The following is a 12,830-nucleotide window of genomic DNA, read 5'->3' on the forward strand; positions in this document are numbered from 1 at the left end:
GCCGCCTGCGAGCTTCAGTGTAAATATTGCGTCAAAATCAAATCAATTTGAGTGCGATTTAAACCCGGACTATTTAAACCCGGATGATGTCTGCCTTGGGAAAGCTAGCGTGTCTCCGACATAGTGATAACACTCTTTGCCTTATCTAGTGCAGCTCAACCAGGTCTCGTCCCATTCGTCGATATCAGCAACTCAAACAGCAACATTACAGACTAACTAAAGTTGAATAAGTGAAAAAGCATAATAGGACCCCTTTAATACACGCAACAATGAGCGCACTTAGTCCAGCAGACGGCATTAGGTGTGTTCGACTTAAAGCAGCGCTGAGCAGACAGATTGGTGAATGGGTGCTTTGTTGTCATACACTGATCGGTATAATGAATTGCACTGGGCCTTGTTCATTGGTAGTTGTGTGTGTGGGGGACGTGAAATTCTGTAAACTGCGAAAATTAAGTCTCAAAATCCAAATTAACCGAACAAGATCGACTCGAACTAGACGTCAATTAATGCACGCATGTCACCTGATCCACATATGCATGGATTCCTTTTTGCATGAGCAATTTATCATATATAAATGCAGAACAGAAAATGTTTATTCGCAAACATGTCTGTATTTGTACAAATCGCTGCACAATCATTTAATCCAAAATGAAAGGTATTTGTTTTTGGTTAGTAAGATACATGTATAAAATGTATGCAGTACATGGATAATTGTGCGTGCATCTATTAATCATTTTGAGTCTAATTTCATCCCATAAGATCTCACCTGCCATGCAGTCTGACAAATAACAATCGTACAGGACAGAGTGTAAAAGAGTGCAGTATACACTTGGCTTTGGCAGCAAAGCGTCGTCAAACCACAAAAAAGGAGTGATTGTGACCAGTCAAATAAATTATGGCTTAAGACTTGGTTTTAGAAACCAAATTTTCTCATTGTGCTTTAATTCTGCCAGGTTCATAATGAACAAGTGTGTATTATTATTGACTTTTCCTCATATCAGAGTAGTATAATGCCTAATTTGTGCCTCTGCCTCCTCCCATCAGCGCTAATGTTTGCCCTTATTGCAGACGGAGCAGGTAGGATGCCTGCCTTCAGTGTTTTAAACAATCCCATCCTTCATTCTGTTTGATCCATACGTTTTATATAACGAGCATGTGACTGAAGCATTTGCCAACCTGGTGGAGTGTGTATGTCACTACCAGTGATAACTCTTTATTCAGTGGTTTAGCTTATGATATGACGGTGCAGTAATTTTAATTTGAACTCTCAGCTGCTGGCAAGTGAAGAGGTTGCATTTTGAACTGTTAAGTGTCAAGTCTGGCAGTGGTTGTGTTTCAAGACTGTAGAATCTGGCTTGAGTGTGTGTCTGGCACCAATATGACATTGAAGTGCTACATTACACGCCATCCTGCTGGAGAAAAAAAAAAGCCTGTTTAAACCAGCCTAAGATGCAGAGTTTAGTTAGTTAGTTTAAGCTGATTTAGTTTGTTGGCCAACTGCCTTGCCAGTCTAACCAGCTGCCAAAACAACTCAAACTAGACTAGCTTGGTGACCAGCAACCCACTATAAGCTGTTTATACTGTTTTTCCCTACAGGAAAGCAGTTAAATTTAGTTTTTTGCTCTACTCTGGTGCATTTGATGAGGATCTCCTAACTCGTTGCGGCTTTTCCCTTCGCTTTAATCAAACTGCAAAGAGGTTTAACTGAATCCTCAGATCCATAGCCACACTTAAAGATTTTATTAATACCTCATGGTCACATTTCCAGCTTCGGGAGATTATGTTAAATATATTCCTAAATGTAATTACTTGTAAGTGACTTACAAGTCACACTCATGTTTTGGTAAAATCTTGATCAAATTTACTGTTACCTTTAGGACCCCTCACAATGAATGAGACCTTTCAAGTAACATCACAGTAGCCTTTCAGGACAGTTTGTCTGCAGAATTAAAACCATTCAGCATTAAAATTCTGCATCCCATTCCTTCAACATGAGTCAAGGATATAAATGACAAAAGCTTTCTTACACATAAGCCTGGCACTTTAGCACAAGCAAGCTGTCGCAGATGAAAGGCAAATATCAGTATGTGTTCAGTGTTTGCTTACAGAGAGACAGGTTTCATATCCCAGCTGTCAAGTATGGACCACTTTATATGAATTTCATATTTGTGATGTAAATATTAAAAAATGTACATTTTTGTAAGTTTTGTAAATTTATTTTGTTTTGAACTTAAGTAGTTATTAAAGGTGGGGTAAGCGATTTTTAAAAAACGCTTTAGAAAACTAACTAGCAAAACAAACTTGTAGCCAATCAGCAGTAAGGGGCGTGTCTACTCATGATGTGGAGGAGAGAGCGGTCAGTGCACAGGATGGACATTAGCGAGCCGAGCGACAGAAAGATAGAGATGGCGGATAAAAAACAAAAGAGGAAAACGTCTGCGGAACAAAAGAAGGTTTACGGCAATAAGGCAAGAAGTAGAACCAGAGTAAATATCGGATCAGCTTTCCAGCGCTGGAGAGAACTCAAGGAGCGGAAGGCCTGCGATCGGACGCCGAGGTTGCTTTGTTTCTTCTCAATAGGTGAGTAACACCGTGTCTACAACAGCTAAAGTCTGCCTACACTGGTATGGTCTACATGTGGCGTGGCGCGGCACGACACGACAAATCCCCGACAGAAAACTGCTACTGCGTTATATTCATGACGTATTGATACAAATTTCAAATGATTTTCAACGGTCGCTTTGTCGCGTCCAGTGTACTAGACAGACTTTAGCTGTTGCGGCGCAGACACGGTGTTTTACTCACCTATCGAGAAGAAACAAAGCAACCTCGGCGTCCGATCGCAGGCCTTCCGCTCCTTGAGTTCTCTCCAGCGCTGGAAAGCTAATCCGATATTTACACGGGTCCTACTTCTTGCCTTATTGCCTTAAGCCTTCTTTTGTTCCGCAGACGTTTTCCTCTTTTGTTTTTTATCCGCCATCTCTATCTTTCTGTCGCTCGGCTCGCTAATGTCCGTCCTGTGCACTGAACGCTCTCTCCTCCATATCATGAGTAGACACGCCCCTTACTGCTGATTGGCTACAAGTTTGTTTTGCTAGTCGGCCCGAATCAGTTTTCTAAAGCATTTTTGAAAAATCGCTTACCCCACCTTTAAATAAATGCAGCCTTGGTGAGCATAAGATATTTTAAGATTTAAAAAAATCCCCCAGACTTTTGCACAGTAGTGTATATGTTTTCTTTTGGCATTACCTTGCCAAAATTACATTTACTATTAATTTATTTTTGTACCATGATATCTCCACAGTGCTTTTTTGTGTATGGGGGAGTCTTACAATCATAATCTTTCTATGACAAAAAAGCTCAGCTTCTTTCAGCATTTTGTTGCCAGTTCTCAGTCCTGCTGTTTCCTGAGGATGTTTGTGTTGATTCCTCCTCGTGAGTGGGAGTGTGATGCCTTAAGTGAAAATGAAACATCCGTCTAGTTTTTCCTATTTTATTCTCCAACACACACCCAAGACACAGGATCAGTGCACACCTCTGAATCGCAGCTCAGCTCCTCAAATAAATCTGATACCTTCCGTTCATTAGTTTTCTGCTGAAAGTGTCCTAACTGTGAATTAGGCAGGGTGTGATAGACATCAATGCTGAACTTGTGTTATTTTTTTTCCTCGTGGTCTATACATAAAGACCATACATCAAACATCTGCATGGGTTTTGAGTTGTTCCTTGGTGTTTTCTCTGGGTGTTTTTCCAACCACAGGCAAAATTATATATATATATATATATAAAATATTAGCACACTAAACATTGAATATTTCATTCTATGTTTGGGTCATCATATAAAAAAAAAAAAAAATTAATAATGAATTTTTTTATATTTTATTATTTTAAAATCTGGGTCTTGGGCAAATGAAAATATAATACAAATCTATACAAAAAATGTGAAATGTAGCAAATAATGATAAGACCATTTTCATTTTGACATTCGTACAAAAAGAGAATGCAAAGTCTGTTAGTTAGTACCTCGGCTGTAGTTGAAGAAATGCCCATCTGTGAGTTTCTGTGGTTTGAAAGAAAGCCAGAGCTTTTCATCAGTGCGATGCTGTTTTGAAGATGATGTGTTTAATCATTGCATTTGGCCTCATTTTGTAAATTCATAAGTGCTATTTATAATTAATGTGCTCATTAAGCTTTTTATGCAACTTGTTCTGACTCTCTGGCTTGTTTAATACACTTCTGCTGTATGTTTGTGTTTATCAGTGGCTCTCGGTTCCTGCAGCCGGCTCAGGTGTGTGACCTGCTGAAAGGTTTAATAATGGTGCTCTGTTACTCCATGATGCACTACGTCGACTACGCCATGATGTACCACCTGATCCGTGGCCAGTCTGTCATCAAACTCTACATCATCTACAACATGCTGGAGGTATTGAACAGACCTCAAACCCATTTCAGTTCTGATAAATGAAAAGGACATTTTTTTTATTTATTTATTTTTACCCACTCTTGGTTTGTTTCAAATCTGTAGAAGAATGTTCATGCAGTGTTTACATATAGCATAAAGCAGCATACAGGTTTAGAACGACATTGAGATTTTAATTTTTGGGTGAACTAAATATCTGTGTCATTTCATCACTCAGGTGGCAGACCGTCTCTTTTCATCATTTGGACAAGACATTCTAGACGCTCTCTACTGGACGGCCACTGAGCCAAAGTCACGGAAAAGAGCCCATATTGGAGTCATTCCTCATTTCTTCATGGCCGTCTTCTATGTCTGTATCCTTGTTATTATACAAGAAGTCTGCAGTGCTCAGAATATATGATGTGTCATAATTTAGTGTTGTTATCATTACTCTTTATTTCCATATTGATGTTGGAGGTGTGGTGTAGTAGTTCATTTTATTGTGTGCACACAATACAATAATACATCAATGATAAAATAGTTCAATATAATTGTTTTCCTCAGTGTATATTTGTCACAGTTCTGCATGCCATCCTCATCATGGTCCAGGCCTCTACACTAAATGTGGCCTTCAACTCGCATAACAAATCTCTGCTCACCATTATGATGTCGAACAATGTGAGTATTTTCACATACACAACCATTTTATGTGCAAACAACAGAATCGCCAAAATCAGAATCATCCAGTTCAGCAGCTATTGTTTCACTATATTTAAAATTGTGTAAAGAGGGTTTTTATAGGCATGTGTGTGTTCACGTTTCAGTTTGTGGAAATCAAGGGAAGTGTGTTCAAGAAGTTTGAGAAGAACAACCTCTTTCAGATGTCCAACAGTGGTGAGTCAAAGTCCAAAACTGTTGAATGGTAGTGTATGTCATGGTATATGTGATATGTTATTTAAGGTGCTGCAAAGTATACTATATTACTAACCAAGCAAAATCCCTCCAAAATAATGGTGGTTAATTCCCTTTTTGTTAGTACAACATGCTTTAAATGTGGATTAAACACTGTTCTACCTCACTTCTGGTTATTCAAAGTAACTAGTAGGGTGTACGTCATCTTAATCACTTTGAGACTCTTTGATTGCAAGGCAGGTGAAGTTGCAGTCTTGAACGTTGTGTGTGGGCTGACTCAGAAACATTATAGCATCTTTTTGAAATGCTAATCAAAGCTCTCAAGAGCTTTCTGATAACGCTCTGTGAGAAACAGACTGACAGACCGTGGTGCCGTTTGAGTGCCTGTTTCCTACAGCGCCCATCCTCTTTATGAAAGTCACGCTGATATACTGTAATCAGCACCTATTCTCCCTTCTGCTGTTTACTCTCCCCACTTTCAAATGGCCATTAAGTCTTGTGATCGTCCATTCAAGCCTTTGTGAGGAAATAATTCCTCAAGTTACTATTCATACACAACCTGCTGGAAACAGTGCGTGCATCGTACACATTACCATCCTTTGAAGTCTTACAATCTGAGAGCTTTATTTGCTGACCGTCGTTTCCCCTCACGTTTTGCAGGGATTGGAGAGAGAGGGGCTTTGTGAATATAAAATGTGCAGACTTTGTGTTGCTCATGTGTTGGGTTTGTTTATATTTCTTTCATACAGATATCAAGGAGCGGTTCACCAATTCTGTATTGCTCCTCATCGTGTGCCTGAGGAACATGGAGCAGTTTTCCTGGAACTCAGGTCTGGATTAAGACTCAGAATCAGATTAAAACTCTTAATTGAAAATACAGGCATTTTTCAAGTGAAATCTAGTTCCTTTTTAGTCTAGTAGTTGGTTTATTGTAGCGCCAAAATCTAGCATCTTTATGAGGTAGATCCAATCAGATTCATAATGACCGTGGTACTTACCTGAAGAAATAGTTCACCCCAAAAAAAAAAAAAAGTGCTGAAAATTGACTCATCCAATATGTAGATGAGTTTGTTTCGTAATTAGAACAGAATGAGAGTCCATAACACCAATAATCCACAAGTTTCCCTGGAATTATTATAATGTTTTTATCAGCTGTTTGAACTCTCATTCTGACGGCACCCATTCACTGCAGAGGATCCATTGGTGAGCAAGTGATGCAATGCTAAATTTCTCCAAAACTGTTCTGATGAAGAAACAAATTCGCAAATTTTCAAAAAAGCAAATTTTCAACAATGCTTGGTTAATCTGTTAACTGTTGATATTGCTTGTAGATCACCTCTGGGTGCTGCTCCCTGACGTCCTCATAGTAATCATGTCTGAGGTTGCAGTCGACATCGTCAAGCACGCCTTCATCACTAAATTCAATGACATCACAGCCGATGTGAGAGCCACATATTTGTAATTGATTTTCAAAGATAATCCATCTCAAAAGTACACATTGAGGGTGCCAACAAAGTGCACTAACATAGCCCTAAATATAGGCGCCACATATGAACTTTGCCTTTCTATCATGTTCTTTAGGTCTACAGTGAATATAAAGCCAGCTTGGCCTTTGAACTAGTCAGCAGTCGACAACAGAATGCAAGTAAAAGTTTATTGTCTGAATTATTAATGTAATATGTAATCATTTTTAAATGCTTATTTTATCAAATCTAGCCCTAGTATCTATAACCAGCATAAAATGATAAAAAAAAAAAATTTTAATAAAAAGATATATATATATATATGAGGATATAAGAAGATATAATGTGGTTGATTCATGGACAGGCCTACACAGACTACAGCGATTCGGTGGCAAGAAGGATGGGCTTCATTCCTTTACCTCTAGCTGTACTGGTGAGAAGCTATTTTCACTTGTTTAACTACTCTGGTTATTATTGCACATAACTATAAGAATTTATTTGTAGGCTAACCAAAAAATACTCAGTGAAACAATATTTTAATTGCAAAATGACACATTAAACACCGTTATTTGACCCTCTAACTCTAGCACTTTCTATTCTAATTTAATTCTACTTATCTATATTTATCTTCTTTCTTCTTCTTCTTTTTTTTTTTAAACACTAGCTTTCTATTTTTTCTATTCTATCTACTTGTTTTTCTTTGTGTGTGTGTATATGTATGTGTGTATTATATATATATACACACACACACCTTGCTACGTGTACTGCGTTAGGCTAACCGAGACTTGTTTGTTGCACTTATATATTGTTGCTCTTTTGTTAGTTTTGACTGCTTTTATTGTCCTCATTTGTAAGTCGATTTGGATAAAAGCGTCTGCTAAATGACTAAATGTAAACAACAAATCATATATTAGAGGTATGATTCAAGACTGTAACGGATTGCATATGTGATACTGAGGATATGGTTTTGTTTCCTTCAGTTGATTCGAGTGGTGATGAGCTCAGTGAAGATCCAGGGCGCTCTCTCATCTGTCTGTCTGCTCCTCTTTTATCTTGGGTAAATGAGTTAGCTCAAAGTGTATGGTATCCCATACAGTAATGTGTACATTTGACTGCATGACTTAGTGTGCAACCCAGTCTCTACAGACCGAGAGTATTTGATATGTTTGTAATTGATTTGTTTTGTTTTCATACTGTGCAAATACACAATCTGTGAACATTCTGTGAGCAGTTTTGGCCATTAGTGTCATTTCAAATAGAAACTACATTTCTGTGGTGGATACACTGCTGTAGGTTTTAAATCATGGAGTGAAGAGATATGATTAAGTTGCAGGGAAAGGCTGCTTTTTTTTTTTTTAAATACATTACCATTCACAAGTTTGGGGTCAGTAATTTTGTAATAATTTTTTGTTCTGAGAAAATTATTACTTTTATTCAGCGAAGATGCATTGAATTGATCAAAAGTGACAGTAACGACTTGTATAGCATTTCAGAAGATTTCCGTTTCAAATAAATGCTAAATCCTGAAGAAAAAAGCGTATCATATTTCTACAAAAAAATTTAAGCAACTGTTCAAAAAACTGTTCAAAATTCATGATTATAAGAAATGTTTCGATAGCACCAAATCGTCATATTAGAATGATTTCTGAAGGGTCATGAGACACTGAGAATGTTTACATGCACACCAGTAAGCTGATAACTCACAAATATCAGCTTATTAAAATAACCAGTTTTCCCCGTTTACATGCACATCAGTAACCTGACAGTGCAAGTAAGCCGAGTTTACATGACTAATAAATCTGGTTATTTCCCTGTAGTGACGTCAAAATATAATCATTTGCGTATCTGACTCCGAGTATTCCATACATTTGTCAGTTGTGATGTTAAATTAAGCTTGCAACATGTCGGGAAACTTACAACTCATATATTATCCTCTCATGCAGTTATAAACGCAGCATTGTGACTGAACCACTTCTACTTCTGCTGCACGAGATGAGAACACATTTTTATCATTTTCTGAGTCATGAAAAAGTCTGCTTTTGTGATATATTTCCTTCTTTCTTTACTGCAAGACGTTTGCTCAGTCTAGATGCGCTTAAATCTGCACTGTTCCTGTCACGTATCACACATGCGCACTTCAATAAGCCACAGAAAGCGGGTTATTGCATTTACATGCCGTGCGAAATCGGAGTAAGAGGCAAAAAACTACCTGTTGCGACCAGTTTATGCTTACACCGTTTATGACCTTACTCCGATAAAAGAAAACGGGTTACCGCGTTTACATAACCAAGTGCATTTTCAGCTTATTAAGCGTAATCGGTTTAAGAACGTGCATGTAAACGCGCTCACTGAAGACTGAAGTAAAAGCTGAAAATTCAGCTTTGCCATCACCAGAAAAAATTATATTTGAAAATATAAAACCGATATTTTAAATTCCAATAACATTTCACAATATTTATCACAATAGTACTGTATTTTTTGACCAGATAAGTGCAGCCTTGGTGAACATATGACTTGTTTTAAAAACTTGCCAAACCAAAACTTTTAAATGGTAGTGTATATTAAGTAAAAAATGCTTAATGTAGTGTAATAGTATGATAGTACAGAGAGTAATAGTGTGATAGTAGAGTAGTTGGTAACATTTTGTGAGTAGCTTGCCCAACACAAGATTATGCAGTAGTAGTTGCAGCTTTTAATTTAAATGTTTTGATTGTTTGGTCTGATTCTGCAGATTGATAACAATGAAAGTGTTGAATAATATAGTTATTCTGGGCAAGTCCTGTCGCTATGTGAAGGAAGCTAACATGGAGGGTAAGCTGTTTGAAAGACCGACTGCTCAAACCTCAAAACAAACTCCCAAGAAAGCCAACCCCACCAAATCTCCCCCACCCTCAGGTAACACCACTTTTGGCTATTCAGTAGTTCAGACATTCTGTCAGTTTCTCAAACTCATGTTATTTTTTTTGTGTGTTTGTGTGTGTGCTGAGGAGAATTTTTGATTGTTTTTTTTTTTTCTTTGTTTCTTTACCTCTTTTTAGCTGAGCCTAAAGTGCAGCGACCCTCCACCTCTATCACCAAGCAGCCGAGCCCAAGAGCGAAGCCTTTTCCCCCGGCTCCACCTCCTGTAACTGAGGTGACCAGTGATCCGCCCCCAGATTCTCCTCCTAAACCAGAGGAGAGCAGTAGCGAGACACCACAGTCTACTGAACTTAAACACAGAGCCACCAAAAAAGATCTGTTGGAGATTGACCGCTTCACAATATGCGGCAACCGAATCGGGTGAACTTTAACCCCATCACCATAGTAACTGCTCAGGAACGAAAGTGGAGAAGGCTCTGAGTCTGACATAATTGACTTTCGAGTGAGTTCTTCAGAGGTTGCTACTATGTATCTCTAACTGGAAAATTACTCGATTTGCCGTCCTCACTTCTTCTATTCCTGTGGAATATCTGTCAAAGGAAGCAGATCTTGTGCGTAAAGCATTTTAAATCAAAACAAAGAGTCTCTTAGCCCTCGGCAGCCGGGCATATCAACAGGGCGTAGAATCTAGTGTTGCTTAGGATATGTTTGTCTCGATTTTAACAGAGACAGAACATCTTGAACAATAATTGAGGCATGAACTTCTTACAAACTAGACCTTTCCCACTAGAAATTTGTCTTTGATTGTATACTAAAAAGCATATAATGTATTATTAGTTTTAAAACACTTACAAAAAAAACAATTGAGCAATTTACAACTGATTCATATAAACGAATAATGTTGTATATATTCACACACTTTTTACTAATATGCTAAACGAGTTTGCCAATAATGCTGCCATTAGACTTGATCAGTCTGGCAAATATTTGTTTTTAGAACTAGTAAAGGTATTATTTGTTTCAGTTGAAGTCTGTATTGTAACAGATACAGTTTTTTTAATTTTCTTCTTAAAAGTTTCTTTAAAACTCATGACCAGAAAGGGAAGGTTTGGCTGATCTAATGCCAGACTGCTTGATAATTCAGCTCTGTACAATATACATGGTGCCAATCCAGCTGATTTAACTTTGCACTGATTTACCACATTGTCTTAAGATGTACAGAATATTTTTGTTTTAAGTGTGATATTGGCATATTTACACCAGCTATGAAAGCAAATAACCGTTTCATATGAAATGTAACAAAATGAGTTACTTTTTTTTTAATGCACATTGTTAGTGTATTTTGAAATTCAAATAATCTGTGACCAATCCTATACTGAGACTATTGTTTGATATAATTAATATTTTGTTGTTTTAAATGTAATTAAATTATTATCCAGTAATTAATAGTTCAATATCATGTTGATACTGTTTTATAATGTTGATTGGAAGTTGATTGCAGTGAGGAAAGTTGAATGTCAATCTAAGTCTGTTCAGCCTATGTCTAGAATTTACCTCCAGTACAGAGTATGAGGTGTAAAGGTACCAAATGCCAAGGGACTTGAAAAAATGGATATTCCATCATTCTCTTTTGACTGAAATGTTTTTTGAGAATACCTTAATTAGAAGTGTTCCTGCCATGTTTTGAAATATGCATAGTTTGCATTTCAGTTTTTTATTTTATTATCATTGTAAAAATCTAATGACTATTTTTGGAGAGATTCTGAACAGGGTTGCACAGGTTGTTGTCCTCACGGTGTGTTCTCCTTTTTTGTTTTTAAAATATACCATAATGTTACAAGTAGGTTCATACGTAAATGTTGAAGACTAAACCATTTGTTTTTATGTAATGCCATCCCTGTTTTGGGTACAGCAAATAAAAGTTGTTTTGTAATTTGTGCCATGTTTTATATGAATTTATACAGAAAGTTGTATGTTTTTGGTGATGTTGACTGGTATCATATTGTACGTATTTTACGGTTTTTATTCACCTTTTAGTTTTATCAGTCAGAATGCATTCTCCGTGGTATGATCTGGTTTTAAACTGCGCCCACATATCTGACATCCTGAGACCGTAATATCTGCCACTTTGTGACCTTTTCTCCTACAGAATTCACAGACAGCTAGTGAATCTGCCCTCAGCCGCCTCCATTTCCATGTGTATGAGGTAATGTTTACCCTTCCCTACACCCACCACAAACCTCCCTGTCCTTCTCCATCAAGACCTCCGGATACCAGGTACCAACTTGATGCTAAGACATGCAGTAAACACGGAGGAGGTAGAGCAGTAGGTTGTTTTCTAAGGCAACTGTATGGCCATTTAGAATAAAGAAATCCTCTTGAAATTTTACTCTTGGGAAAAATTGCAAGAGTAGATATATTTAATTGTGTTTTATCTTGATGTATTTGTTGAGAGTATTTTGCAGGACTAACCAGTGTGGTTGCCCTCCATGGTAATCTGATTGTACTGCTTGCCATGTCAGAAAATAATCATTTCTTGTCCAAACAGACCGTCAGGGTTTTGACACCGTTGGATTTTGTCTTTGTTCAGCAATGTCTGACACACAGAACATTCTGCAGCCATTGCATTCTTCACAGAGTCCTTTAATCCACAGCTAGGATGAGAATGTAATCAAGTGAATTCCTGCTCTGATATCATGTACACACAACATTCTGAACCTCCCTCACATTCTTAATGAATTATGCAGTTGTTTCTCAGAATATAGTGAAGGAATAACGCCTGGTTTTAAATGAAATGACCATATTATAATAAGCATATATTTGAGATGTGCATATGAAATACACAAAGTACTTTCTTGTTTGTTTTAATGCATTTCATGGCTTAATCAGAGAAAAATGAGTCATGTTGTAAGAGATGTCAGCCCACTCAGTGGGTCAACTTATTTGGCTAACACATGAAATGCTGAACAAGTATATAAAATCTAAAAGTTTGAAATGAAAATCCTGTTACTTATATAACAGCAGCTCCCACATATTCTCCCCTGCAGCACCTTATGACTCTGAGACTGTTTTCATCAATATTCCCATAAATAAAAAAATCAGATTGGGGCTTGAACAATATTTTCATCAACCCTCTCATTTCCCTTTGATTTTAGAGGTAGCTAATAATTTACATTAGGACTGTGTTTGTTTGACAG

The 12,830-nt window shown here is 37.4% G+C and overlaps 1 protein-coding gene across 2 annotated transcripts in view; it reads left to right on the forward strand.

Moving 5' to 3' along the window:
• The window catches only part of LOC107741129 (transmembrane anterior posterior transformation protein 1 homolog), a 21,567-nt gene extending 10,027 nt beyond the window's left edge, over nucleotides 1-11,540 (forward strand). The window contains exons 4-15 of one of the 2 annotated variants that reach the window (XM_016553725.1): nucleotides 1,045-1,077; nucleotides 4,261-4,423; nucleotides 4,638-4,773; nucleotides 4,980-5,077; nucleotides 5,224-5,293; nucleotides 6,061-6,141; nucleotides 6,643-6,752; nucleotides 6,893-6,952; nucleotides 7,139-7,207; nucleotides 7,755-7,831; nucleotides 9,506-9,669; nucleotides 9,813-11,540. In XM_016553725.1, the coding sequence (XP_016409211.1) occupies nucleotides 1,045-1,077; nucleotides 4,261-4,423; nucleotides 4,638-4,773; nucleotides 4,980-5,077; nucleotides 5,224-5,293; nucleotides 6,061-6,141; nucleotides 6,643-6,752; nucleotides 6,893-6,952; nucleotides 7,139-7,207; nucleotides 7,755-7,831; nucleotides 9,506-9,669; nucleotides 9,813-10,057 (1,306 nt within the window). In that variant the 3' untranslated portion in view covers nucleotides 10,058-11,540. The remainder of the gene's footprint in view (nucleotides 1-1,044; nucleotides 1,078-4,260; nucleotides 4,424-4,637; nucleotides 4,774-4,979; nucleotides 5,078-5,223; nucleotides 5,294-6,060; nucleotides 6,142-6,642; nucleotides 6,753-6,892; nucleotides 6,953-7,138; nucleotides 7,208-7,754; nucleotides 7,832-9,505; nucleotides 9,670-9,812) is intronic. The other variant, XM_016553732.1, reaches the window with a different exon arrangement.
• Nucleotides 11,541-12,830: the final 1,290 nt, after the last annotated feature.

Source organism: Sinocyclocheilus rhinocerous, unplaced genomic scaffold, assembly GCF_001515625.1.
Source record: "Sinocyclocheilus rhinocerous isolate Xijiao unplaced genomic scaffold, SAMN03320098_v1.1 scaffold431, whole genome shotgun sequence".
NCBI lineage: Eukaryota > Metazoa > Chordata > Actinopteri > Cypriniformes > Cyprinidae > Sinocyclocheilus > Sinocyclocheilus rhinocerous.